This window comes from Eschscholzia californica, unplaced genomic scaffold (genome assembly GCF_041429995.1).
Source record: "Eschscholzia californica isolate CP2 unplaced genomic scaffold, dmEscCali1.0.p SCAF_1, whole genome shotgun sequence".
Taxonomy (NCBI): Eukaryota; Viridiplantae; Streptophyta; class Magnoliopsida; order Ranunculales; family Papaveraceae; genus Eschscholzia; species Eschscholzia californica.
Window position 1 is genome coordinate 39,040,297 of NW_028238198.1, and position 26,374 is coordinate 39,066,670.

Genomic DNA, 26,374 nt, shown 5'->3' on the forward strand with positions numbered 1-26,374 from the left:
GGTATACAAATAAATTTTAAAGAGAAGAAGAATATATGCACAAATATGTACTTGTCGTTCATTATTTCCAATTAACTACAAAAATCAATTAGTACAAGATTAGATTGACTCAGTGGCAGCTATTGATGAAATTATGGTGGTGTCTGTGTCAAATACCCTATAAGGGTATAGATCTCCTCTGCGTTCGCCGCGTGTGAAGGCTTGATTGATTGTATCGCTCGTGTCAAGAATCCACAAGTCTGATTGGAGAAGAGCAACATCACCATTCAAATACTGCATGACTTGTCTCATTGTTGGCCTAGCCGAATCATCGGTATGAGAACAAAGTAAGCCTAGCTTTAACACCAAATCCATTTCTTCTATTACATATTCATTTCCCAAATTTGGATCACTTGTCTGGAGAATTGAATCGGTCCTCCAACAAGACAAAACCCAATCAACAAGATAAGTTAGAGGTTGAGTCTCTCCTGGTGCTGCCTCTGTTTTTAACTCTATGGGTCTCCTTCCACAAGCAACTTCAAGCAAAAAGACACCAAACGCGTACACGTCTGTCTTCATCGAAGCCATCCCGATTCTAGTCATTTCTGGTGCAAGATAGCCCGGTGTGCCGACAACTTTAGACGTTGGAGCATCATCGGTTCCATGGTCAAATAACATTGCGAGCCCGAAATCACCTAAACACCCGTTCATTTTATGATCTAATAAAACATTACCAGCTTTGATGTCCCTGTGTATGACAACTTGTTGGCATCCTTCATGTAGATGATGTAGTCCAGAACCTACATCCTTTATGATTTGAAATCTTTGACTCCAGTTAAGCATTAATGGTGATGATGAATTTGGTTGGGGAAAAATAAACTTGTCTAGACTTAAATTAGGCATGAAATCATAGACCAAAAGCAGTTCTCCTTTTCTTCGACAATAACCCAAGAGTTTTACTATGTTTCGGTGGCGAATCTTGCCAATACTAACAATCTCCGATATAAATTGCTGCATACCTTGTATAGAATCATGATTGACTTTCTTGATAGCAACTTCGATATTAGAACTGGGTAATATACCACGGTAGACCATACCAAAAGCACCACGTCCGATAACTGTGTTGTTAGCAAAGCCCTTTGTTGCCTTGTATAGATGTTTATACGGAAATCTATGAGTTCCATAAACTAGTTCCCAGTCCTCCATCACCTCTGCAAACTTTATCTTCCTTCTTATGATAAAGATGATGCCAAATATCATAGTCAACACAAAGATCGGGATGGCTATGGATATCCCAATTGTCAACAATTTTAGCTTCTTATCAGACCTTATTTGGGTAGGCTCTTGTTGAAACTTAGGAAGCTCGGGAAGGCTTGAGAGATTGAGTGCTTGAGCTTTCCCATTAATTTTAAAACTCCACCCTAGTATGTAATGAAATGTTACTAAAGTTTGGGTAGAGGCTGAGAATCCTATGTACATGGAGTCTAAGATAATGGAAGAAAGATCTTGGGACAAAGACAACATTGGCACGTCTGGTTTCAGTACGTTAATTGGAGCTAAAGTCACATCGAGTTGTTTCTTCACCCCATCATAATCAACCCATACTTGTAAGGGTTGCCCACTTAGACTCAAGTTCTTATATCCAGTGCCGTTAAAGTAGTTAGGAGCAGCAGACTTGACAGACTTAAGGCTATTGATATCTATACCAACATGATCGCCTTGAATGGAATCGAACTCTACGTTATAGATGGTATCTAGCTCCACTGCAACTACATGATTTGTAGGGTTTCCATTGTTGGATTCATTAAAAAGGCCTAGATATTGGTTTGGTAGAGCTCCTGGTAGTCCTCTTTGAGGTGCAATAACAAAGGCTAGTCCCTGACCAGATATATCATCTGGGGACATAATTGCAAAGACAAACTGAGTAGAGAAAGAGAAAGTAGTATTAGTACTAGAGTTACCACCAACATCTATAGTTGATGACGATGAGTTTTTCTTGAAAGGAAGAGAATTGAAGTAGAAACCATGACCATCCTGATACCTGGTGGCGTTTGTTAACCTCAAGATGCCATTCAGGGTGATATCAGCTCCTCCGTCAACAATCAAACTAGCTCCATCTTTGAATCCATTATAGATGAATCCAAAATCATCTGCACCAACTACAACAAACTCGAACAGGACAATGAAGAATATTACCTGCAAAAACTTGGTACTTAGCATGGTTGAATTCTTACTAAGAATACCAGCCGGCAAGACTAATTCTTTTCTCTCACCTTTTATGTAAAGCAGTCGGATAAAGTACCAGGCGACTCTCTAAAACGGAAAGTTATAAAAGCCAGAGATATAGTTCTCCAACCGTTGAATATAGTGAGCCTTGTGATTGACAAATTCAAAGGAATTGACTTTTGACATTATGTATGCAGTTTGACTGTCTGAATATTGCTTCTTCCATCTTTTGTGGGCTCGACTGAGTTAGTAAAACAAAGGAGATCTTTGAATTGAATTATATAATTGTGTTGACCATTTACAAGCTCTCCTCTGATTGGTCAGAATAGGCTGACTTAAATCTCTGAAAATCTAAATTTGTAAAATGATTTTATGATATCCAATCATATACCTATAGTGCTCATTGAAAGTGGGGAGTCATATTTCTCATCCACATATCTCCAAGACTCCAATCCTTTTCAAGTTGGGACACTATTTTCCTGTCTCAGCCAATTTGACTTGCAAATGACGCTGATCTACAACCACACAATTCAACAATTTAATACTTTGTTTTCTTCCATTTCATTAATGTCAAAAGAATTATATTAACAACAACAACATTTAAGAGTACAAATTAATTAGCTCCCCCGTTAATCGGCTTCGTTGGAGTTTAAGTATCGGGAGTCCTCTGCTAATCCTTTCTTTCTTCCTTTTCTGGCTTTGGCTCTAATGTGTCATTCCACCTTGCGCTGCTGCACTAGTAAGCATCACTCAACCAGGAAGGTTTAGAAGAACCATGAGAAGAATGGTTGGAAACAAATCCACATTAAATATCACAGTTTAGTTGTTTTTTTATAGAAGAATTTCTTGTCACATGGTCAGTTTCATTGAGTCATTGGCCACCTATCGCTTCCCCTAGCACCTGAGAGAAGAGAGACAGGAGAAGTAAACGGTGGCGGCTCACTATCACCATCTCTAGATCCTCCTGTTACTGCTCCCCCAGTTGTCATTCCGAACGAAGAACTTAAGAAATCGTCAAATCCGTGTCCTCCACCTTTGTTTGATGTTTCATACTCTCCCGGCCAATCCACCTCCTCCGGTGCCCTCACCTCTCCTTCCAAATACCTAACTACCTGCCTCATACTAGGTCGGGCATCTGCTCCAGAAGTCGAACACATCAAACCCAATTTCAATACCAAAACTACCTCCCCTTCATTGTACTCTCCTTTCAGTCTTGAATCCACCACTTCCAGAATCATCCCATCTCTCCATTTCTCCCAAACCCAATCCACTAAAATCAACTCCTCTGGCTGAGCTTTTGGCTCAATGGGCCTCCTCCCGCAAACCACTTCAAGCAAGAAAGCACCAAATGCAAACACATCGGAACTCGTCGTTCCCTTCCCCGTTCTTGTCATCTCCGGCGCAAGATATCCCAGAGTACCAACTACTCTTGTTGTTCCTGGGTTGGTTCCATGTTCACATAATCTTGCTAAACCGAAGTCGCCTAGTCGGCCATTTAACTCGCTATCTAACAAAACATTGCTTGCTTTAATATCTCTATGAATAACAATTTGTTCCCATTCCTCGTGCAAGTATAGAAGACCCGAAGCAACACCTTTGATGATTTTGAATCTTTGTTCCCAACTGAGAGTTGCTCTTGGATCATCAAAAATGTACTGATCTAAGCTCCCATTAGGCATGTAATCGTACACCAGAAGAAGATCGCTTCTTCTTCTACACCATCCCTGTAATGAAACGAGATTTCTATGACGAAGGCGGCCAATTGAAGCAATTTCTGAAACGAATTCACGAATACCCTGTTTTGATTCGTTTGAGATTCGTTTAACTGCCACTGGGGTTTTCGATTTAGGCAAAATTCCTTTATAAACTTTACCAAATCCACCAAACCCAAGTAGATCTTTATCCCTGAAACCCTTTGTTGCCTTTTTTAATTCATCATAGGAGAATCTATGTGGGCCAACTTCGATCTCCCATGATTCGATTACATCTCTATTCTTGATCTTCCTGTACAAGTAAACAGCGAGAGCGATCCCAATCGCCACGAAAAGGACAGAAGATACTGTGGAGACCACAGCTACAAGAACTGTGTGATTCTTTTTGGGTCCTGGAAGTATCGGAAGCGAAGAAATATCAAGATTTCTAGCTTCACCATTCATCTTAAAGCTCCATCCAAATACATAATGAGAGCTAGCAAGCAAACCAGTAGAAGCAGAAAACCCAACAAACATATAATCTTGAAAAATAAGAGAGAGGTCTACTTTAAAAGACAAGATCGGAAATGGGGGTTTTTCCGACGAAGGCGAAACAGTAACATTAAGAAGATTTTTAACGGAATCATAATCAACCCAAGCTTTAACTATATTCCCACTCTTAAGACTAAGATCAAGTTTAATCTTATCTTGACTAAAATAAGCACCAGGAACAGAAACATTTGAAGTAAGACTATTAATATCAATTCCTATATGATTGTCATTAATATCCCCAAATTCAAAATCTTGAACAGTATCAAATTCAACAGCAACAAGATGATTAGATAAACTCCCATCATCAGTAGCATTAAGCAATCCAAGATACTGACTTGGGTGAGCTCCTTTAAGATCTTTAGTTGGTGAAATAACAAAAGCTAATCCATGTCCACCAAGTTTTTGATACTCTGGTAAGATTGCAAATGCAAAAGAAGTAGAAAAGGAGAAAGCTTTACCATTTGTGGTGTTCTTGAAATTGAGTGGAGATGAATAAAAAGCATGACCAAGTAAACGACTTGTATGATTTGTTAATCGAATAATACCATTGTTTTCAATCTCAGCAATTCCATCTAAAGTAATGTTATTAGTATTTGTTTTTGAAAATCCACTGTACAAGAACTCATTGGATTGAGAAAGAACAGAGGAGGTTGAGAGGAGATAAAGAAGATTTGATACACATAATAATAACCATCTAAATCTAATTAGAGATCTCTCCATTATAGAATGGAGGTGTAGGATAAGGAGAGGTCAGTTTTTATTTAGGGTTTGAAAGGAAGAAGACAAGTGAAGAAGAAAAAGGTAGCTCTCTATCCTGGATAGAAACAGAGTACTTAAAAAGGAGGGACACCAAGAGGGGAAAGTAAGTAATGGGAGGACGTATGTTCAAGACATACTTTTTTTTTCTGAATTCTGTGCTACTTCCTTGTAGGGGTGAACATCGGTTGGATAACCGACTTTTTCGGCCAATCCAAAGTCCAAACCGAAGGGTTCGGTTTTTTCAAATCTAAATCCGAACCAATCCGCTCATGGTTTGGTTCGGTTACCGATCCGAACTATGCATGAACGGTTTGGATCGGTTGGATAACCGAACCACCTGTGATATTTTACCATATATAAAATTTCACACTTTTGACTTAAAAACGTGGAACTAACTTAACTATTGAATTAAGCTACAACTCTCCACGCCATTTACTTCTGTTACACATGCATTAAGCTACGATATTAACAAACATGGAACTAACTTAACTATTAAATCTCAACCGCTCATCATTCCTATCATTTATATTTATATATATAATATATAAAAAATAACAATAAATGGTTTGGTTCGGTTTGGTTCGGTTATTCGTCAACCAAATCCATAAACCGATCCAAACCACTCGGTTTTGCCATTTTAACATCCGAACCAATCCGGAGTATTATTGGATCGGTATCCAAACCGTTGAAATCTGTTTGGATCGGATTGGATCGTTCGGTTTGGATACTAAATGAACACCCCTACTTCCTTGGGTGGGTGTTTGAATAGTTTTAAGGGGAATTTTAGGGTTAGCCCCTCTCCACTAATGTCAATGTCAATTAGGGATATCCCTGATTTTAATAAGAAATTGGAGCTATCATTTCTTTTGCACTTAGATATACACAAAAAATAATTTGCCTTGTTTTTTTTCTTCTCTCCCCTTCATCTGGTGTTACTTCCCCCGCATGATATCCCAATTTCGATCCTCTCACAAATTTTTCTTTTATTTGTAAGTTCATGTAACAATTTCTCTAATAATTTATAGATTATTGATCCAATTTTTTGTATGAATTTCATTCTTTGCACGTATATGAGCCATAATTCATAGAGAGAATGACTAAACTCTCTAACATTGGTTATGTAAACAAAAAATTAGTTTGATCCAAACCTCGAAAAAAAAGTCGAATTTTAGTTTAGGATTTTATGAAATTTTTGTTAAAATGCTACGACTTAATACTTTTTAAAGGTTAGATTGGTAAAGTAGGAAGAAGATGGACATAAAGATGAAGATTCATGGACAAAACGTATACCGTAGAGACAAAAGAATATGCGAAGGAGAGAAAAAAGAAATAGTAAAACTATGACTTATTTTGTTTTTCTTTTTAAGCGCAACAAAAAGTATTCTTAGGAACATCCCTAATTAGACATTAGTTGGTGACCGTCACTATAAATTTATCTAGTTTGAATAAGGAAGTTGATCATCTTGAACCCCTACAAAAGTCTATTGTTACAAAATTACTGTCTTCTTTTAGCATTTATTCCGGAAATAGACTTCAATAAAAGATTAACGACTATGCACCTATGATTAGGAGACGGTTGCTTGAGTGTGTTGGCATGCTAAAGAATAAGGTGTAGGGTATATATATAATACACCCAAGGGCGACGTAGTTGAATCTACTCGCTGTCGTATAGCTTCATTTGTATCAAAAATCTTCAAAGAAAAACCAATGGGAATAATAGGGAACAAAACAGGAACTCGAGTTAAAACTAGTCAAAATAATTACCTCAAACTCTCAAAGTGTTGAAATGTGAGAAGTAAACCACTACCAAGGTTAGTAGTCAAAATGGTTACCTCAAGGCGTTGAAAAATGAGAAGTAAAACACTACCAAGGTTTTTTTTTTTTTTTTGTTGAAGGACCACTACCAAGGTTAGTAGTCAAGAAAATAGGCTGGTGTAATTCATGAGGTTAGAGGGGTAACGGACCTCCTCCAAAGTTTGCCAAATTAGGTGTTAGTCAATGTAAATATGTAACGCTGTTGATACTATGCCCGGACATAAACTCGGCCGAATCCTAGCCGGAGTACATGGTAGGGGCACAGGGCTAATGTTAGTGAGAAAGTTTGGCCCGATCATGTATCCTGGACGGGATTATGACCAGATCCAAGGGCGGATCTATGTGGAGACCAGGCTGGGCAGTTGCCCGGCCTGGTCTCCACATATATAAGAGAAGCTTCTACTAATTTCAATAGTTCACCTTAGCTCAAGTGGTTGAGCTTGTGCATTTCCAACCTTTAGACCCGGGTTCAAACCTCTGTCCCTGCCTTAAGCTCTTAGATTAATGTTAATAAAATTGTGTGATTTTTTTGTTCTTTAAGATGTAAAATAATTGATAAAGTTCTATTGATATTCTGGTACTCAATTGAGTTATCCAATGTTACGTTAATTTGTAAATTTAAGTTAAAAGATCGCTTCTATTGTTTTATTTAGATTATTAAGATAAATGTAAAAAATCATGATATAAAAGGATGTTCTTAAAAAAATTGTCTTGTGGTGTATCTTGTAAAGCTATACGTATTATATGTAGAAGTTTACTTCATAGACTTTAGGCTTGCCCTGCCTAATATGAAATCCTGGTTCCGCCCCTGACCAGATCAATATGTCGTAATTAGTTAAAGATGATGTAGTCATGCAGATGAGATAAGGCAAGAAGTGGTTCTTTCAATGCAATTTGTCCTTGTGGAAAAAAGTAAACTCCATTATCATCATCGTCTAGGGGAGGAGCTTAGATTACAGAAAGTGGGTCAGACTACTAGGCTGGCATTAGAAACAAAGGGGAGGAGGAGCTTGTAGTCTTGTGGGGGCCGCCGCCGACCCCCCATTCCGAGTGTAAAGTGGAGGAAAATTTTGGCATAAATTCTCTGGTTTAGAGAAACGGCTAGAGATGTGAGTTGTGAAATTATTTGGAGTCAAATGAAAGGTGAAAGTGGGGTCTTAAAGCATCACCCACCACCACCACTTTGGTTAGCTGTTGTTTCATTGGTGGCAATTGAGTTTGATAAGATAAAACTTTTATTTTTCTTCAAAGCTAGCTAGTGGTGCTTTGGAATTTGAAGTCTTTTCAGAAGGTTATACTATGTATTAAGGGAAGATGTGTACACACAGACACAGTCTCTCTCTCTCTCTCTCCCCTCAATCAAACTGAACAGATCATCAGAATATAGACTCAATTTCAGTTTAGGTGGCCTCCACAGACACAATTTCATGTTTTCGACCCCATAACAGTTTACCCAAAAGCTTCTCGATCTTCTTAATATGCTCTAAAGATAAACTTTCTGCTTTTAGCAAGCAAAGACTCATTTCTGATATTTATTGGGTAAATCATAGAATATTTAACAAATTCTCGTATTAAAACAAACTAACAATAACTACATAGATAATTCCATTGGTAAAGTCGTATATTATATTAAAACTGAAAGTTACAAAAATAATAAAGAAAATTATCGAGAAAACTAATCAAGAACGGAAAAGAAAGACCTGATTCTTGCTATAACACCAACAAACACTAAAGAGGAAAATAAAAGAATAGTGCTACGAATAGAACATTAAAGAAAAAGATTTGGACAAATTAAACTCACTAAATTTGCAACAGTTGCTTTTTCTTTTTATGTATTTCTTTATCTAATATGAGTTTATTAAAAAAATTGGGGAATTTGTGAAAGGTCCCACCCACTTGTGTTCTTTTAAGTAGGAAAAAAAATGGAATAAGTTCTCGATCTTTGAAATAATACTTATTAAATTAATCTATAATTTGATCTGCAAAATTGTTATTCGATTAAATAACTAAACAGATGCTGCACTAAGTAGTTGTTTTTTTATGAACATTAAACTAAATGAAGACAACATCCTGATAACACCACGAGAAGCATTAATAAACAAATATAACAAAAGGAAGAAGGAAAAGATAAAGATTAGCCTCGACAAAAGTACTAGTTAGAAGAGTGTGTTAATAATAATGTGAAAGAGTGCAAATTTTTCAAAAATTAGTGGTAAACATGATGGAACCATATTTGCTCCCTCTGTATAAATTTCTCCAGTACTTTATGGTCTAGTTGAATGGTTTCATTTTTTTAATGATTCAAAGAGTAAAAGTTCAAGAACTAACTCCAACCACTTCAACTTTCCATAAAATTAGTCTTCATTGAATACATAATTTGGGATAATGTTTTATGACCCATTTTCAACTCTGTTTAACGATCGGAGAAAAATATTTAGGATTTTGAGAGGCAGTGTCCGTAGTTTGATTCGTAAATAAATGTTAAGGAAAAAAGGAGGGGAAGTTGATCATAAAATGAAGTTGATTTCCACCAATTGCACATTAATATACTAAAATCCACAAAATTACAGAATTGATCGCTAATAATAACATAACAGACGGGTCGGTTCAGTCTTCAGGGGACAGGAGCTCACTTGTTGAGCTGCTTTGCTTACATCCAAACAATAATGAAAAAAGAACAACACATAAACAAACTCTTTTTCCCTAATCCTACTCCTTCATCCATGAACTTTTGTAGATAAGCGAATAAACATGGTCAACGTCTCTAGGGTTAAGGGTCTAAGCCTAGAAAGTTCCCCTCTTAATAGCGTCTTGGTTTGCGTCTCCAAGAGCTGCCTCGCTCATGTACTTGTCTGCCAATTGGACTCTCTTCACATTGTCCTGTTCTTGAACAAGCATGTTTCCATACTCTAGGAGTTTCGCCAATGTCATCTTTGGTTGCTCAAAGGTTGGTGGTCCATCCTTGGAGTTCACAAGCTTCTTCCCGATCGTCTCAACTCCTACACCTGCTATCCAGTTTCTCACTTCGTCATCATATACTCTTGCCCTCAGAGCACCAAAGAAATCTGCATAAAAACATCGGAATTATGAATGTTAGATCATCTTCTTTTTTTTTTTTACTTTTTTCTGTTTTCATAGTAGTTGATAATGATATGAAGCTTACCAATTGATTGGCCAGGGAAGGTATCAACAACCTTGATAATGTCTTCGTCTGTAATATTATCAGTTGCGAAGATACCTTTGCAGACACCAATTCGATCATCACGGGTAGGAGCCCAGTAGAATTTCTCCATACGTCCATCACGGATGAGAGGAGCATACAATGTGGAGAAATCGTTACCGGTGACAATGATTGGGACACGTGGGTTGTCTTCTTTGTTATACATACCCGGGAGCTGAACATTAGTTGGATTATCAGCGATGTTCATGAGGGTAGCGTTTACCATCTGGTTGTTAACTGTGTATTGGGTGGTTCCACCCATCCTACCAGCTCCTGCATCAAGATCGTTGATGAACAAGGCGCACATCTTACCCTTCTTGATTATGTCAGCTGCCTCACGGTACCTTTGCCTGATAAGTTTTGCGGGCTCTCCTGCGTTTCCACTTTCAAGTTCTCCGGCACTCATCATAATGGGGCTGTAATTCAATCCCCACGATATCGAACGACGTTAGTTTTCAATCATTATGTATCCGAAGAAATAAAAGAAATGATAGGGGACAAGAAGAACTCACTTGATTCCCATCTTGGCAAATACAAGCTCACACTGGAAAGACTTTCCTTGACCTTTTCCTCCCCAGACACCCAAGATAAGAGGAACCTGTAATGATCACGATCGATCTAGTTTCTTACTTATAGTTCATCAATAACCAAAAAGAATTCCTTCTAATTAACAGTGCGGTTAATAATATACCTTGATGTTGGGCAAGGTCATGAAGTTCTTGGTAATGTGAACAACGAGCTTGTCCATGAAAGCTGGAGCAATGTAAAACCCACCCATTGTGTTATCTAAGTTGTACCTGAAAAAAACAAGGTTGAAGAAACTTGCTTTAGTTTCTTGTTCAAAACAAGGTTAAGTAGACAGAAATTGACGTCAAAGTTGAGCATTTCATACTGGCGAAGTCCAGTGCTTATGTATTCATGAGAACTCATGACAGCGAAGTGAGTTCCAGCATCCTGAGGAGCTTGAAAGAGGGAGTCGACCATTCCCTTCCCTCTTGTGATGTCTTGTTGGTCGTCGGACATGTCATAGGCAAGACCCTTCCATCTGTCCTTGTCTGTCTGCTGGCTTTCGTCGATTTCTTGCTTTTCAGCATAAACTTTGAAGCTTCTGGATGAACCTCTTGGTAGGGTAAATCCAGAGGTGACCTTCTTCAAGCTGCTCCCCAAGAAGGTAGAGCTTGGTACTACTGCTCCAGCACCAGGGCTTGGCAAGCTCAACTGCATCAAACATACCAGATAAATCACCAAGGAACTCAGACGAAATCAATTAAATTATCAACCTTGAAATCAAACCCATAAAGCAATAAGGGCGGAGATTTTAGTGTATAAGCATTGAGCACGCAAAGACCCACGGAAGATTTCAATAATTTACACAAACGTAAACTAAAACCGTAAAACATAAGAAACAACGGACAAGTTTGATTTAGAGAAATATACCAAATTGAGTTTGATGATATCAAAGAGTATAAAGAATGATGGGGAGAGAGAGAGAGAGAGAGAGAGAGAGAGAGTACCGGTGCTCGGTTAAGTCCTCCGATGGATGAGAAAGCAGTAGCCATTGATCACGAGGATGAACGAATGTCTGCAATTCAACTAAAGAGCTAGAGAGAGAGAAGACAGAAGAACAGAGTAAAATAGGAAGATGAGGGAAATGTGGGAGAGTGAAGAGGTAGTTATAGGTGGAGTGTGAGGCTTTGAGAAGGATTGGCTTACAAATTCCTAACGGCCACACACTGAGGATTAGTTTTCTGACACGTGTCATCCTCTAACATCAATGTTACTCTAGATAATGTGATTACAAATTAGAGCATTCCCGACTTTCCTTTGGATGAGTGGATTTCCAGTTATTAACTGTCACTGCACAATTTATTTTCTTAACTAAAAAAAAATTCTCTTTTTTTATCACCACAAAACCATATTTTCATGGAAACAAGTTGATAGAGAATTGATGATAATTGCATTATTGTGAGAGATGCCTATTTTGGAAGCTTACTTTCTTATTCTCTGCTAATTTTTTGTAAGTTATATTTAATGCGCCGATTGTTTTCAGTAATATATTTGTCCACCCCAGAAAACGTTTAGATGCAAGGAGTATGCCCTCGTGAAGAAAGTGCGTTCCTAGTAGGCTAGTACACAATCGAAGGCGAAGATCACTAGTTTTGGTAAAGACATGGCAAAAGGTTCTTGCAAGTTCGATTAGTTGGGTGGAGTTCGAACAATTAGCTCATGTAACACTTTCTAGAAAACAAGTAAAACTATAACTAATGAAACAATGATGTTATGGTAAATGTCAATCTGAATTTGATGATCTCATTGCATTTTAATATAATGGCATGAAATGTGGTACAATATATGTATAATATTACAGAATAATACAAAAGGGTTTCCGACATATGGAAATATGAGACTGACGAGACTGACTGTCCACTCCTGCTTTGCTTATCAAAGTTGCAGGTCGTTTCACTTCAAAATCTTAGATTCTATTTCCTCCAAGGTCAAACCTTTTGTTTCTGGAACGATAAAAAATACGAACAGAAGAGATAGAAGAGCAATACCTGCAAAAACAAGGAAAAGATTTTCTGCGCCTAATAGTTCCTGCAGCAGAATTGGGGGCAAATAACGGAACAGTCAGGTGCTGATTAGTTTTAGGTCCAAACGTAATCTACGGAAAGATAACTCTACCTTCAAAGGGGAGAAAGCAAAGGTTACAAGAGCATTTGATCCAAAGTTGGTGAGGACAGCAAGACTAATCCCACGACCTCTTGTTCGAATAGGGAATACTTCAGACACCATTAGCCAACTAATCGGTCCAAAGGATATCTGTAAAAGCATTTAACATTGTCAACCACAGTATTCTTTCGTATTTATAATCTAGCTTCAATAGAAATGCCATTGTCAAGATAGTCAACATTAAGGGATCTCCTGTGCCGAAATCAGAAATACGGATGAACCTACGAAGTGTACCTGGTAGCAACCAACATAAAGAAGCAGGGCACCCACTGCTACAAGAGGAAAGCCCCCAAGAAACTTGTAGTACGCTGAAAGAAGCAACAACGAAAGTGTCTGCCACAAAGAAAAAAGGGAAAAAAAAAACAAAAGAAAAAGGAACCTTTGTCATCTTCGTCGATCATTCGATCAAAATAGCATTAGGCATAAACATGTAAAGAGAAATTATTAGTTGGAATATGTGCACGGAGATACATACTATGCCACTAACACCACCAACCAGTAAGGGTCGCCTCCCAAGATCGTCAACTTTTAGGACAGCTACCCCAGTCATAAGAAACTGCAGATGGATCACTGTCAGATTATTAGAAACAACTGAAAAAGCTTACTCACACATTAAGAAAACTGAAGGCGGGAATTTCTTCCTTCAAGGATATATCCAGAAGCTACTCGATGAAGAGGAATAGTTTTCTTTACCTTAAACATGCCAATTACAACTGAAACTCGTGCAGCATCCGCGGCAGCAGAGAATCCAGCACTCTGAGATACAATTTTAAATAAAAGAAGCTTAATTGCGATTTGAAACCTTAGGTGATTTATAAAGCTGTTTTTAGCTCTAACCACATTGTACCTGAAGAATGGAACCTGCGTAGTATAAGACACTCGGCTGCCCTGTTATCTGTCATGTGGTCAATTTAGTTTTCGAATGGCTTGACATTCTCAAGTGACTTTCTAATGCTAAACATAAAACTGGAAACCAATAGACAAATTTCTATGAACAGAAGAAGCTTAGAACTCTTTTAAGTAGCAAAATTGCAGATACCTGCTGAAAAAGGACCAAACCTCCACCAATTGTAAACGCTTTCAAGCTCGGCCCCTGAAACACCTCCCAGAAACTACCTTCAGGATCAGCATAGGCATCTTTGAGTGAGACCAGTGTGTCTTCTACTTGCTTCTCAGATGATTTATCACCCGCAGGCCGTCCTCTCAACTTGTTGAGCGCTTGTATTGCCTTTTGCTTGTAATCCTGTATGGATGCTTTACCTTGAACGGCTCTTAGAAGCAACCAACGTGGAGACTGTGGAAGACTCCACATACCTAATCCCATTAAGGCTGCAATTGGAGCACTGAGGCCATACATATAACGCCATCCTCCAACTGCATTGATCTCAACACTTCCGGCAAGATAGCCCAACTACACAAAAATTAATTTTCTAGCTAAATCCAATTGAATGCAATTGAATGAAAGAACTATTTATTTTCTTTTGACCACTTCTAAATGAAGAATTACCAATATTCCGAGAACTATCATGAGTTCTTTTAAAGATATTAGAGTACCACGAATCTGAGAAGGGGCAGTCTCTGCAATATAAAGAGGAGCTCCATGCATGGCCTGTTAATTTTCAACAGCTGTGAGTATACTAGGTGGAAGTAGTTAAGCGGAGATAACCCAGATATAAAGAAGCTCACCAAACCTATTCCAAGCCCATATAGAAGCCTCCCTGCTATGAGAACACCCAAGTCTGGAGCTAACCCAGTGGTTAGACCACCAATCAAATATAGAGCAGCCGCTATGAGAAGTTCCCGTTTTCTTCCTTCAACAAGAACTCAAAAGTTTGAACTTGAAACATATGTTAAAGAACTCGAAAAATTACACGAAAAACTAACAGAAACCTAGATGAGTTACCAAGAAAATCTGCAATTGGGTAGACAAGGACAGAACCAAGAAGAGCTCCATAAAGAGAACCACTGACCTACAATTATGAAGAATAAATTGAACAACAAAATATCATGGGCACTAAAAGACTAAGAATTCCATTGCTAAGTTATAAAGCTTACCACAAAACCCAACTGCACAGATGAAAGATTGAACCACGTTGTCCCACTAAGCTCTGGTGACTGATAAAATCAATATCAAAAGATTATGACAACATAATTTAGTTCACTTCTAGTATCAAAATCACATGATCGTTGACCTAGTTTAACTAAAAATTTTAATCTAGAAAGAAGTTAGTATGAAATGCTAGAGCAATTGCGATAATCCCACATCGCACGCGAGAGTGTCCAGAGCCTGGCCTACAGGTGTAGGCTTAAGCTAAGTAAGTACCGAGGCCTTTTGGGTGGGGCCGTGGAGCCTCTGCCAAGGGGTTTGGGCCTAGGGTGGCAAAAGCGGCAACAATATCGTTAACCCAGTAGGAAGAAAAATGTATGTACCTGCAAGGAGATGGTAGCTCCAGAGGTGGCACCAATATCATACCCAAAAAGTAAACCACCCAGTGCTGGAAATAAGAACCTGCAGTTAAATTGGGGTTTTTTGTTTTTGTTAATTTTCTACCAAATCAAAATACTAGTAACATTCATAAATACTTGAAGTTTCCTTTTACAAGGATAACTAACAATGGCGGATAACACATATAGAATTTTAAGCATCACCATTGAGAGAGAGAGAGAAATAAAGAGAGGGAATTAAAGGGTTTGGGTAGGTGAGAATGAAGGAACTTACGGGAGAATGACAGATGACCAAGTAAAAACCTCTTGAATTGTAGTAGTAGGTGTGTTAGGAACAAACGATTGAGAAGATTGATCTTTACTAGCACCCACCTACACAATAGCAAGAAAGAGTGATTAGTCAAAAGGACTCCAAACCCATTTCCAATATCCCCCCAAAAAATTGGAGGTTTAAGTAAAATTGAAGACGGAACCTTATTAGGGTATCGACCGAGTTGTAGGAGGGGGGGCGTATTCCAAAATGAGGGAGTTTTGTGAGAAAGTGAGTTAGTAGCAGCATTCTTGTGGGAGGAAAATAAGGCAGCAGCAGCAGCAGAAGGTCTTAGTAGTAAAGATGATCTTGTGGGAAGGAATTGTGGTTTGGTTGGTGGAGATGGTTTCAATGAGAGACTGGAACTGAACAGAGAAGGAGGAGGAGATATACTACTAGTAGTAGTAGCCATCTTCCTCGTTATCAGATCTTCTTCTTCTTCTTCTTCTTTAGATTTTTTAGTTTTGATCTGGTGGGAGTTTTTCTTTTCTTTTCTTTCTTTTAATCGAGTGAATAAGAGAAATGCTAGTCTTACAACTAAAAATCTGGAAAAGATGTCCAGATCTACGTGGCCGAAAGTTAATAGCATTTATCACGGGAGACGGGATCCTCTAATTCCGAATGTACCCTCTTCTCCCTCTTCTTTCTCTCACTAACCTTTCTCGTTCCCAACGTTTCTCTCTCTAAACTTTTCTCTGATTTGCTGTGAATGTCACTAACTTCTCCTTCCTCTTGTTTTTCTTAGTCTTTTTCATTTATTTTAGACACCATGAAAAATGAATCCAACCAAAGTGATGATTTGTTGTGATCATCATCTATACATCTTACCTGTTTTATTTGTTGATTTAGGTATATGAACAGAAATCTAAAGTGGGATAGAAGAGATTCCATTAATCGTTCGAGAGATTTCCGTGATTGGTTGTGAAATTTCCGTGATTGATGGTGAGATTTGATTAAAGGGGGATTTAGGATAGAGAAAAGTTAAGAATGACAGATTGGTTAAGTTTTATTTAAAAAAATTGAGTATTATAAACCAAAAACTTGATAATGAAAATAAAATTTTGATGGTGCACAAACTCTAATGTTCTTCACCAACAAATGGTTCCTTCTCTCTGCTGGATTGAAGGTTGAAGATAAAAGAAGTTACACAAATAATGAAATTATTAAAAGAAAATGAGGGAAAGGTTTAGAGAGAGAAACAAGATAACAAAAAGGGTATTTCAGGAAGTGAGAATGTGGTATTAAATGAAATTTAGTTTCCAAGATTACCACGTAGGATCTGGATGATTTTTAGAGACTTTTAGTTGTAAGTGTAGCATCTCTCAGTGAATAATACTCCAATAGTAAGCACGTTGGAAAATGGAGATAAACAGTGGGTGACGGCTCTCAACAAAAAAAAAAACAGTGGGTGACGACAGTGGGTATCGTCTTTTTACCTGCTTTGAAAATTTTCGACAAGAGCCAAGGTGGAACAAGTTCATTGAATAGACACGCCACATCTTCCCTCTATTTGCTGAGGGGCCTTGTCAAGTAACACGTTACATCTTTCAACATGAAAAAAAAAATATTACACGTCTCACGTCTCTCGGTGTGACATGATAACACTTTGTTTATTGATTAAGGGTTATTTCTAAAATAGCCCCCAATTTTTTACCAGCTTCCTGCCTAGTCTCCTACTTTATCAAAAATATCTAGAGGTTCCCCTTTTTGAGTTACCGTTATAACACCGTTAACCAGTCATCACCTCTTTTTGCCACCTTATCTTCTCGCCACCTCATCGTCTTCACCGGCGAAAGTCGGCGGGCGAACAATTTTCCGACCGTCGACCTTCAAACCACAAAAAAAATCTTTTTTCTCTCTCTCTCTGAACACTCCGGGGAAGGAATCCTTCGCGCGGAGTGTTTAGAGAGAGAGAAAGAGGAGAGAAGACAAAAAAACTTTTTTCTTTAGATTGAGGAGAAAGAGATTTTTTTTGAAGGTCGGCCGAAAAATTGGTTGGTCGACGACCTTCGCCGGTGAAGACGATGAGGTTGGGAGAAGATGAGGTGGCAGAGAGAGGTGATGACTGGTTAATGGTGTTATAACGGTAACTCAAAAAGGAGACCATCTAGGTATTTTTGATAAAGTAAGGGGCTAGGTAGGAAGCTGGTCACAAAGTTGGGAGTTATTTGGGAAATAACCCATAGATTAATTCTATTTTAGCCTTGTTTAGGAACATTTAAAGGGAAATGATAGAGTGACTTAGAAATTGGTACTTAGAGCAAGTCCAATCCCAGCCTGTCTTAGGCCGAAAAAATCACTTTTTCACCTAAAATTATTGGCCTCACCTCAGCCTCTAAAATTCAACTCCAGCCCCAGCCTCTCTTGAGGCCGAAAATTTGAATTTGAAATTTCCCAATTTACTAATAAAATTCAATTAAAAAAACATCGATTACAACTAATAATTGATTAAAAATTTAAAACTACTTAAATACGACTAAACAACACTAGAAAAATTAATTAAAAATAACTAGAAGGGGTTTCTTGGGTCTCGTGGTGCACCGTTGAACCAAGCTTCTCGCGCCGCTAAAAGCATTTGTTGAGCATGTTCGTCGAGAGACCTAATATCAATCTTCATTAAGTCCATCGCATATTGTCGGTTCGCCACCTCCGTTTGCACCCGTAGAAAATCTTGTTGCACCTTTAGGGTCTCTTGTTGAACCCGTACTGCTTCACTCAAAGTTGCTGATCTTTGTTGAGAATCTTCATCTCTTTTTTCCCAATATCCCTCACTGGGAGTTTTTGAAGCGGTAGAATGTGTGGATGGTTCGCCAACTCTTGCATTTGCTTTGGCTTGTTTACGGCCAATTGGTCTTTCTTCCGATGGATTGGTATTAGAATCTCTTTTACCGGATGTTGACTCTCCTGGCATGTCTGCCATCCACTTGTTGTGTGTCATCAAAATTTTGTAAACATGTAGGAACCTAAACCCTTTACCTTGATGATTTTTTTTAAACAATTCGATGGCTCTTTGTAACTAAAATAAACAAAATATATATATATAAGTATATATTATGAATGAAGTGAAAAGATAGAAAAAAGAAATTAAAAAGTTAGAAACAATTACCCGGTCATAATCGTTTTCTCCGCTTTTTGGAACTTTATTTATTATCCTCAAAGTCGATATAAAACTTTGACATTCCGAGCTTATCTCACTGAAACGAGATTTACAACTTCTAAGTGTGCGTTGAAACTTTGCACTCACATTATATTCATCCGATATTTTTTGCCAAAATACTTTATATTTTTGGCTATTTCCGACAACCGCATCAAATGTGATTTTCAAATAACAATTAGTAAGTAAAATATCTTCATCCGGCTTATACGGTTCCCGTTTAGTTATCTTTGTCGAAGTCGTCCCTCCTTGCACACAAGAATCCTCACATGCTTTATAATCATCAACTCTTAATTGAGCCGACGGGTAAGTAGAATTAGGGGACAACATTTCCATATAACTTTGGTTATCGAATTCGTTGATGTCTAATGGATCCATGGGTGAACAAATGAAAAGATCAAAAAAAAATTGAAAGAAAGAGAGATAGAAATGGAGAGGAAGTTGCAAGAATGAGAGAAAGAAAGTGATGAGAAGAGGGTGAGAGATGAGAATGGATCCAACCCCTATTTATAGGGGTTGGATCCATTTCTAGCCGTTGGAGCAAATCCAACGGCTAGGGGGCATCCCCAAGTGACCGTTGGGGCCCCAACGGTCACTTGGGGCCTCCATTCAGTCGCCCCTAATGTTAGGGGCGACTGAATGAGGAGCCCCAGCCTCCGCTCCAAGCGGCTGGGCTTGGAGCGGGTGGCTGAGGCCATAATTTTGAAATTATGGCCTCAGCCGGCTGGGGCTGGACATGCTCTTAGAGGGGGACATGTTTCTTCATTTGGAAACAAAAGCAGTCCCCACTATAGTCAAACTTTGAAAAAACCTTGTCTTTTAGTGAATTCCACGTCATTATGTTACCCTTTTGGTCACCCTCTAAGTCACTCTAGCATCACCCACATCCAAATTGGTCAACTAGATTTGGTTTAGTACAGAACTTTGTATATGAGGGGATTGTGTTTTGAAACATTTATGTGGATTTTTCCTTAAAAAAAAACTGAAGTGCCATTTTTAATTTTGATGTGAGAAAGATCTCATTTGGTTCAACCTCGTTATTTTATCACACTTAACTTTCTAACCTGTTCTCTCAGAGAACTAGCTTCAATTCTATTCATCTAGAGCTCATTACTTATCTCGAAGATGATGCTTCTAGTAAAGGGGCATGATTGAACAAAATGTTGTCATGTTTCATTGGATTCATTGCGTAAGGCCACGAGAGGGCTGACAAACACTTTTTAAAAAGAAAGACTTAAAGTATCATAAAATTATACTAGTGTTTATAGCGGGTAACGACATCTAATGTCTAACACTAGTATCCCCAAGATCACCATGCAAAACTAGTAATTAACTAATAGGAAGATAGTAGATTACCTTATTTCCCTAATGGCCCCCAACTTTGTGACCAGCTTCCTTCCTTGCCTCTTACTTTACGAGAAATACCCATATGGCCCCCTTCCGTTATAACACCGTTACTCTCTCTCCTCTATCTCATTTTCTATCTCTGCCACATCATCTCACCTTGCCCCGTCATCATCTTCTCCGGCAGGGTCGCCGGTTGGCCAAATTTCCGGCCGACGATCTTCAAATAATTCTCTTTCCTCTCTCTCTCTCTAGAATTTTTTTTTTTAATTTCCTCACCTCTCTCTCTCTCTAAAACTCCGGCGAAGGGAAACCCTTTCACTGGAGTTTTAGAGAGAGAGAGAGAGAGAGGTGAGGAAATAAAAAAAAAGTTCTAGAGAGAGAAAGAGGAGAGAGAATTTTTTTTTTTATTTGAAGGTCGCCGACCGGAAATTTGGCCGGCCGGCGACCCTGCCGGAGAAGATGATGACGGGGCGAGGTGAGATGATGTGGTAGAGAGAAAATGAGATAGAGGAGAGAGAGTAACGGTGTTATAACGGAAGGGGGCCATATGGGTATTTCTCGTAAAGTAGGGGGCCAGGCGGGAATCTGGTCACAAAGTTGGGGGCCATTAGGGAAATAACCCTTACCTTAATCGCTATTTCCCTCGAGCTAGTTGAATAGATTAAAGAAGACCAAGAGCTTCAAACGTAGCTCCTCTACTTGGGACACCGAACGGTGTATTTAATCTCCCTCCTTGAAAGCTCGCTAGCACTCCAATGGTGGCTTGATAATAAGAAGACCTTCTTCTTGCTTGACTAGAAGATAGCTTGGGAATTAGCTTACTTTCTCCTCTCTACTTGATGTGGTAGAGTAAGAAAGCTCAGAGAGAAATTTCACACCTCATTCTCTGCCCTAAGAGTGTTTATATAGAACCCTAATGAGAATACACCTCCTTTTAGGTTGTGTTTGATACCAGGGAAATAATTCCATGGAAATAAAAGAGTTCCATGGAAAGTCTTCCACAAAATTTATTCCGTGGAAATAAGAGTTCTTTCGTTTGATAGTCATTTATTATTCCGTGGAATTACGAACTCTGTTATTTGGTTGACAATTAACCTCTACGAATATAATATTCAATTAAGAGTTTCTAGTTACTCCTTATAGTTAAAATGTCATTTTTCTTTCATGTTACAATTACATTGTCGTCCTTATGCTGTCTAAATTACATTTTTACCCTTATCTTTTCATAATTATACTTTTGTACCTATGTTGTAAAATTATTTAACTTTGTGCCATTTCAATGTGAAAGTGCAGACATGCCATTTTTACAAGATAAAGGTAAGAATGTCATTCAGACCACATAAGGGCAAAAATGTCACTTTGATTTATACGAGGGTAAATTGTCATTTTACCATAAGGGTAAGATGTCAATTTGATATTATAAAAGGGTAAAAATGTAATTTTAGCCATATAAAGTCAACATTTCATTTTAACAACTTTGTAAAACATGTCATTTGGTAAGAAGGGCAAAAATGTTATTTGCCCAATGTATAAATAAAAGTTTATTTTGCTAAATTTTATGGGTAAAATGTCATTTACAAAATATATGGCGATAAATATTAGGTTTCAAGTATCCGAATATATTAAAATATTTTTATTTTGATTTTTTACTTTCCCCGGAAACTAATTCCTAGGTAGAGCACGGAATTAAAACTGGGTTATTTCATGGAAATAGATTCCCTAGGGAATTAAAGCCATGGAACTATACTGCGTATCAAACGGTGGAAATACCTAATTCCATGGAAATTCTTTTATTTCCATGGAAATAGGAGATATCAAACACACCCTCCAAAATTCAGCCCAATCCGAGTCCCGGAAATACCCGAACCGACCTAGGCCCAAAACCCTTATTTCGGGCCTTTTTGCTATCTTTTGTCCAAACTCTATTTTGGCCTGTGAGATATGTTTATGGGACATTCCCAATGTTATATCACACTCCCACTAGTCATATCATCCGATTAAATACCCATTCTTATGTGTAACCCATTGTAGGATCCGATCGAAGTTAGCCGCGAATTACTTCGTAGTTCGATGATCGTAGTTGGTTTCTAGCTAGACACTACGACCCCTAAATCAATCGGACTTGATGATCTTCTTCATCAATTGTCCTAGCCGACATATTGCTCGCATTGCCATCTTGGTCGAAGGACATCTCCTTTAGACTCCCACTTGGACTTAGAACAAGTGCAATGCCTCGATTCCCGTGTCAATTTAGTATCCCATCTGATACGTCACGTCATTCAGACTTTCTTGATCTCCGAGTACAACTGTAAAAGACAAACGATTAATTCTTAATCCGTTTGAGCGCGACCACGCATTTTCAGTTGTCACTCATTAAGTGGCCTTGAGACACTTTTGACCTAATGTGATTAGGATGACACAATCCATTCTTGCGCTCCCACTTTGCTTCATGTCTATCCTGTCCTTCCCAGTATCTGTCTTTATAACCTCCTTTTACGGCGTGGAGTTTGACGGAACCAAAGTCGGACATTCCTTACATAAGATGAGTGGAGCACTCATGTTTTGAGGAATCTCTCCAATCTTGTCTTTTAAGAAGTATTTGACGTTTATCAAGAGTGATGTACTTCTCATTAGAGGGTTATCCAGTGTATAAACCTTTTACACAACCACGTAGTTGAATCGAATACATTATTCCTATAGCCCATGAAACTGCGCTATCCCATCGACTCCCGTACTAGTCTCCGTGAGTCATTGTTGTCCATGCAATGACCTGGACTAGGGATTTGACAATAAATATTCCAAGTTCACTTAATAGGGTTTCATTCATCAGATCACGTATCTGACAAACCTATTCGGAATGTTTTATCATCAATGGACTGTCGTTTAAACACTAACCAAATTTAGACGACTTGTGAAATAATTCTATTATTTCTGATAACGGGAGTTGTAAATCTGAGCCTCTTCCGTAAAACTCTTTTTACCCACTCAGTTTTACTTTCGAGGTTTATTCCAAATTTACCTCATGCCTTAGACCGTGTATGAATCTCATACTATGTCTTAGGTGACAGTTTAGTTTGACTACCGTGGTAGTCGGTTTTAAACTTCTTTGAAGTTTGCTACGATGACTATTTGTACTACTTTCATCCTTTAGCCTTCTAGGATGTTTCAGTAGTGTTTCGGGTTTCCAATCCGAATTGGATGTCTAAATGCTAATCACATTCAACATGACTTGACTTTATGTTTTCAAACATAAACGTCTCTCTCATGCGTGTTTGCTCATCGGTGTCTTTTCAAACTCCGATTTGGCAACGCTCTTTGCCATGAGTTTTGGGTCGAAATTCTTGTAGACTTTTCCGAGTTTTAGATTTTCTGTTTCGGATCTCAAGCATCTCAGCGTACTGAGTCTCTCTAATCCTATCATCTTTTTTATCTATGCTTATAGATCTTCAGATGCCCAAAATGGCATTTCATCCTTGTGTGTGGTCCTTTTATTGAGTCAGTGTGTTCACTGTTACACAACATCTTATGTCGTACTCAATCTTTTGTATGTACTCTGCATACGGACCCGGAAGGTTTGTTTCTCCCACTTACCTTCTTGAAACTCGTGATTCAAGATTTTTCTTCATTCCTCAAGAATCAAACTTCTTTGATTGCCTATTTGAATCGAAGATTCTAACTCTTGTGTGCTTTTAATCCGTCGATGGATTTCTGAAGCATGCCTATGGACATAACTTGATTGGAAGAATCTTATTCTTCTTGTCTAGTTTCGGGAAACATGAATGTTTCCATCCTTCTCAGTTTTCTACTTTGGAAAACCAATTTAGGTCTTCCGTTGACTTAAAGTATCAAGCTTCATGTCTTGACGAGATATGGATTCCATGATGATTTTGGTTTCTAGCCAAAATCTAGAGTCAGTTTCCGTTTCTGCGCAGGTCTTTTATCTCTTTAGAAATCACCTTTATTTTCTGAGTCTTTGAGATTTTACTTTTGTCCTTTTAGGGCTTTTGAACAACAATTTGGAATTTTCTCAACTACTTTGAGATATTCTTTTAGAGCCACTTTCACTTGCTTATTTGAGAGTTCTCCTGCGAATGATATTCGCTTTTGTGCGGTGGGTTTATAAGATCATATCTTTAACCTTTCCTTTTCCGAGGAGCCGCAGTTTGTTGCTCGTGGTCGAATTTAATTGTCTTGTACAAGTTTCATGGTTGTTCTTCATGACTCTTCATGATTTTTCTCATGATCGAATTAAATCGACTTGTACCTTTCTCCCACTTATTCTTGTAATAATTTGTATTTTTCTCCCAGACTACTAGGTGTGCTAATTACTAGAAGAATACTATCATGAGCAACAAACACTTTGTTCTCTTGATTGGTTGTGGAAGAAGCCCAAATTTCTTTCAAAAAGAAATTGCGTCAGATATTAATTAGTTTTGTAACGCTTTTTACAAGTTTTAGCTTTAGACGGAATTTTGGTAGTTTTGTGGGAAGCTATGTCTAGACTAGTGGATTTTTTAGGATAGAGTTTGATTCGTGTTCTTCATCTTATCCTTTTGGACACTCCAAATATGGATAGGTTAGATGTAAGTTTGAAGATCAATCTTTGTTTCTGACTCAAGACTTTCTTTCTTGTCAGTTGATTCATGTTTTGGTTATTTGAACCTATCATGTAGGTGTTTAACCAAGTTTAGAATCATTAGGTATAAATAGTTTAATTTAACACTTTTAATAACATCTCAATTTAGAAATAAAGTTCTTTATTGATTCTCCATAATACTTAGTACAGAGATGATGTTAAAAACTAGAAAATCGCTTAATCTAGATTAGTGCCTAAAGTAGACTTCGATCCCTTTCAGCATCCTTAACAGTCGAGGCTTCTGCTCCCTCTTGGATCTTGTCTTCCTTAGCCAAATACTCAGTTCCCAGCTGCACCTGTACATTCACAATGATAGGGCAATTTTAGGTGTCATATACCAAAGTTTGGGAATTTTACAGTATTTGATAAGTTAACTGTTTATACCTGAATTGGAAGCCACTGTTCCATTCTTCTTGTCCTCCAAGAACTTAGGGTAGTTTCTTTTCCAGTGGCCCTTGCCATCACAGTGGAAACATTTGGTGTCAGGAGGAGGACCTTTGTCTTTAGGTTTGGCAACCCGTTTGCCTTTTCCTTTTGACGCGGTTTTCTTCTTCTGTTTTCCACCTTTCTTGAACCCTTTGTCCTTTTGTACCATAAGAACGTCCTTCTTAATCTCCACTATAGCGACGTCTTTTTCGGCTGTTAGAAGCATATAATGAAGTTCCTCCAACGTTTTATCCCATCCATTCATGTTGTAGTTTATCTTAAACTGATTAAAACCACTATGGAGGGAGTGAAAGATAGTGTCGGTAGCCGTCTGTTGGCTATAAGGGAAACCTAGTTTAGCCAGCTTGCCCATGAGCCTGGTCATTTGACGAACATGAGGCCCAACTGGTTTTCCCTTTTCAAGGTGCATGTCCATAATTGCTTTAGAGGTTTCAAACCTCTCCAATCTCGACTGTTTCTAGAACATTTCCCAAAGTTGTCGCATCATGGAGTAAGCATCCATGTCTATGAACTGTTTTTGTAGAGTCAGTTCCATGGTTGCTAGCATTAAGCAAGTTACAGGCTCTACCTTTTTCCGCACACTCCTTTCTTCATCTATCTCTTCTTTAGTCGAAGTATCATCCAATACAGGAATTGGAGTTTCTAGTATATGTTGCTTGCCTTCCATCCTGAGAACTATTCCCAGGTTCCTCTCCCAGCCGAGTAAGTTGTGCTCATTCAGCTTCTCCTTGTCGAGAAGTGAGCGGAAGTTGAAAATATATTTTGTCATCTTTAAACTACATATAAGAAATGGCAAAGTTTAAAAACTCGTTATTGTTTTGAAAAACTTAGTTTTCCCACATTATTCAATAAAAATCGTCCCCGATTGAATAAGTGATTCCAAGATCCCAGTTCTTCGGAGTAAAGCGGACGAAGACCCTACCCTTTGACTCCGCCGTTCCGGGTGAGTGAACTACTTCACTGATCACACCTTATGACTCTTGATTGATAGATTTCATTAATGAATGACTAATCTATTCTTTTGCCTTGAGTATCCAAGACTCTCTTGCTGATCTCGTTGAGT

General features: G+C 38.2%; 3 protein-coding genes and 1 pseudogene across 5 annotated transcripts; all 4 read right to left on the reverse strand.

Moving 5' to 3' along the window:
• Positions 1–34: 34 nt before the first annotated feature.
• LOC147566699 (L-type lectin-domain containing receptor kinase IV.1 pseudogene) lies at positions 35–2,323 on the reverse strand (annotated as a pseudogene). Of its 2 annotated transcripts, XR_015230532.1 has the most exons (2): positions 2,021–2,158; positions 35–1,899 (listed from the first exon to the last, which is right to left on the reverse strand). The product of XR_015230532.1 is annotated as an L-type lectin-domain containing receptor kinase IV.1 pseudogene, transcript variant X2 (transcript). The 2 variants fall into 2 exon arrangements; XR_015230531.1 differs by having other exon boundaries at positions 35–2,323.
• Positions 2,324–2,734: 411 nt separating this feature from the next.
• On the reverse strand, positions 2,735–5,370 carry LOC147566700 (L-type lectin-domain containing receptor kinase S.4-like). Its single transcript, XM_086653211.1, has one exon. It carries the CDS (start codon positions 5,166–5,168, stop codon positions 3,069–3,071), a length of 2,100 nt encoding a protein of 699 aa, XP_086509337.1. The 5' UTR covers positions 5,169–5,370; the 3' UTR covers positions 2,735–3,068.
• Positions 5,371–9,525: 4,155 nt separating this feature from the next.
• Positions 9,526–12,489, reverse strand: LOC147566701 (ribulose bisphosphate carboxylase/oxygenase activase 2, chloroplastic). Its single transcript, XM_086653218.1, has 6 exons — positions 11,757–12,489; positions 11,135–11,460; positions 10,934–11,039; positions 10,755–10,840; positions 10,186–10,658; positions 9,526–10,087 (listed from the first exon to the last, which is right to left on the reverse strand). The coding sequence occupies exons 1-6, from the start codon at positions 11,799–11,801 to the stop codon at positions 9,807–9,809; spliced, it is 1,317 nt and encodes a 438-aa protein (XP_086509344.1). The 5' UTR covers positions 11,802–12,489; the 3' UTR covers positions 9,526–9,806.
• Positions 12,490–12,520: 31 nt separating this feature from the next.
• Positions 12,521–17,001, reverse strand: LOC147566702 (D-xylose-proton symporter-like 3, chloroplastic). Its single transcript, XM_086653217.1, has 14 exons — positions 15,891–17,001; positions 15,692–15,789; positions 15,403–15,481; positions 15,028–15,087; positions 14,876–14,942; positions 14,659–14,783; positions 14,480–14,581; positions 14,012–14,383; positions 13,820–13,867; positions 13,666–13,728; positions 13,448–13,528; positions 13,207–13,305; positions 12,925–13,062; positions 12,521–12,837 (listed from the first exon to the last, which is right to left on the reverse strand). The coding sequence occupies exons 1-14, from the start codon at positions 16,314–16,316 to the stop codon at positions 12,703–12,705; spliced, it is 1,893 nt and encodes a 630-aa protein (XP_086509343.1). The 5' UTR covers positions 16,317–17,001; the 3' UTR covers positions 12,521–12,702.
• Between the last annotated feature and the right edge of the window lie 9,373 nt (positions 17,002–26,374).

Excerpts from the sequence above, each read along its gene's own strand:
- LOC147566700 (XM_086653211.1), bottom strand. The coding sequence starts at position 5,168 with ATGGAGAGATCTCTAATTAGATTTAGATGGTTATTATTATGTGTATCA.
- LOC147566701 (XM_086653218.1), bottom strand. The coding sequence starts at position 11,801 with ATGGCTACTGCTTTCTCATCCATCGGAGGACTTAACCGAGCACCG. Across the intron at positions 10,659-10,754 it reads TTTGCCAAGATGGGAATCAA|CCCCATTATGATGAGTGCCG; the intron begins GTGAGTTCTTCT and ends ATTGAATTACAG. Across the intron at positions 10,088-10,185 it reads CTTCCCTGGCCAATCAATTG|ATTTCTTTGGTGCTCTGAGG; the intron begins GTAAGCTTCATA and ends GTTTTTATGCAG.
- LOC147566702 (XM_086653217.1), bottom strand. The coding sequence starts at position 16,316 with ATGCTATTAACTTTCGGCCACGTAGATCTGGACATCTTTTCCAGATTT. Across the intron at positions 14,784-14,875 it reads CCCAATTGCAGATTTTCTTG|GAAGAAAACGGGAACTTCTC; the intron begins GTAACTCATCTA and ends TTCTTGTTGAAG. Across the intron at positions 14,384-14,479 it reads TGATAGTTCTCGGAATATTG|TTGGGCTATCTTGCCGGAAG; the intron begins GTAATTCTTCAT and ends ATTTTTGTGTAG.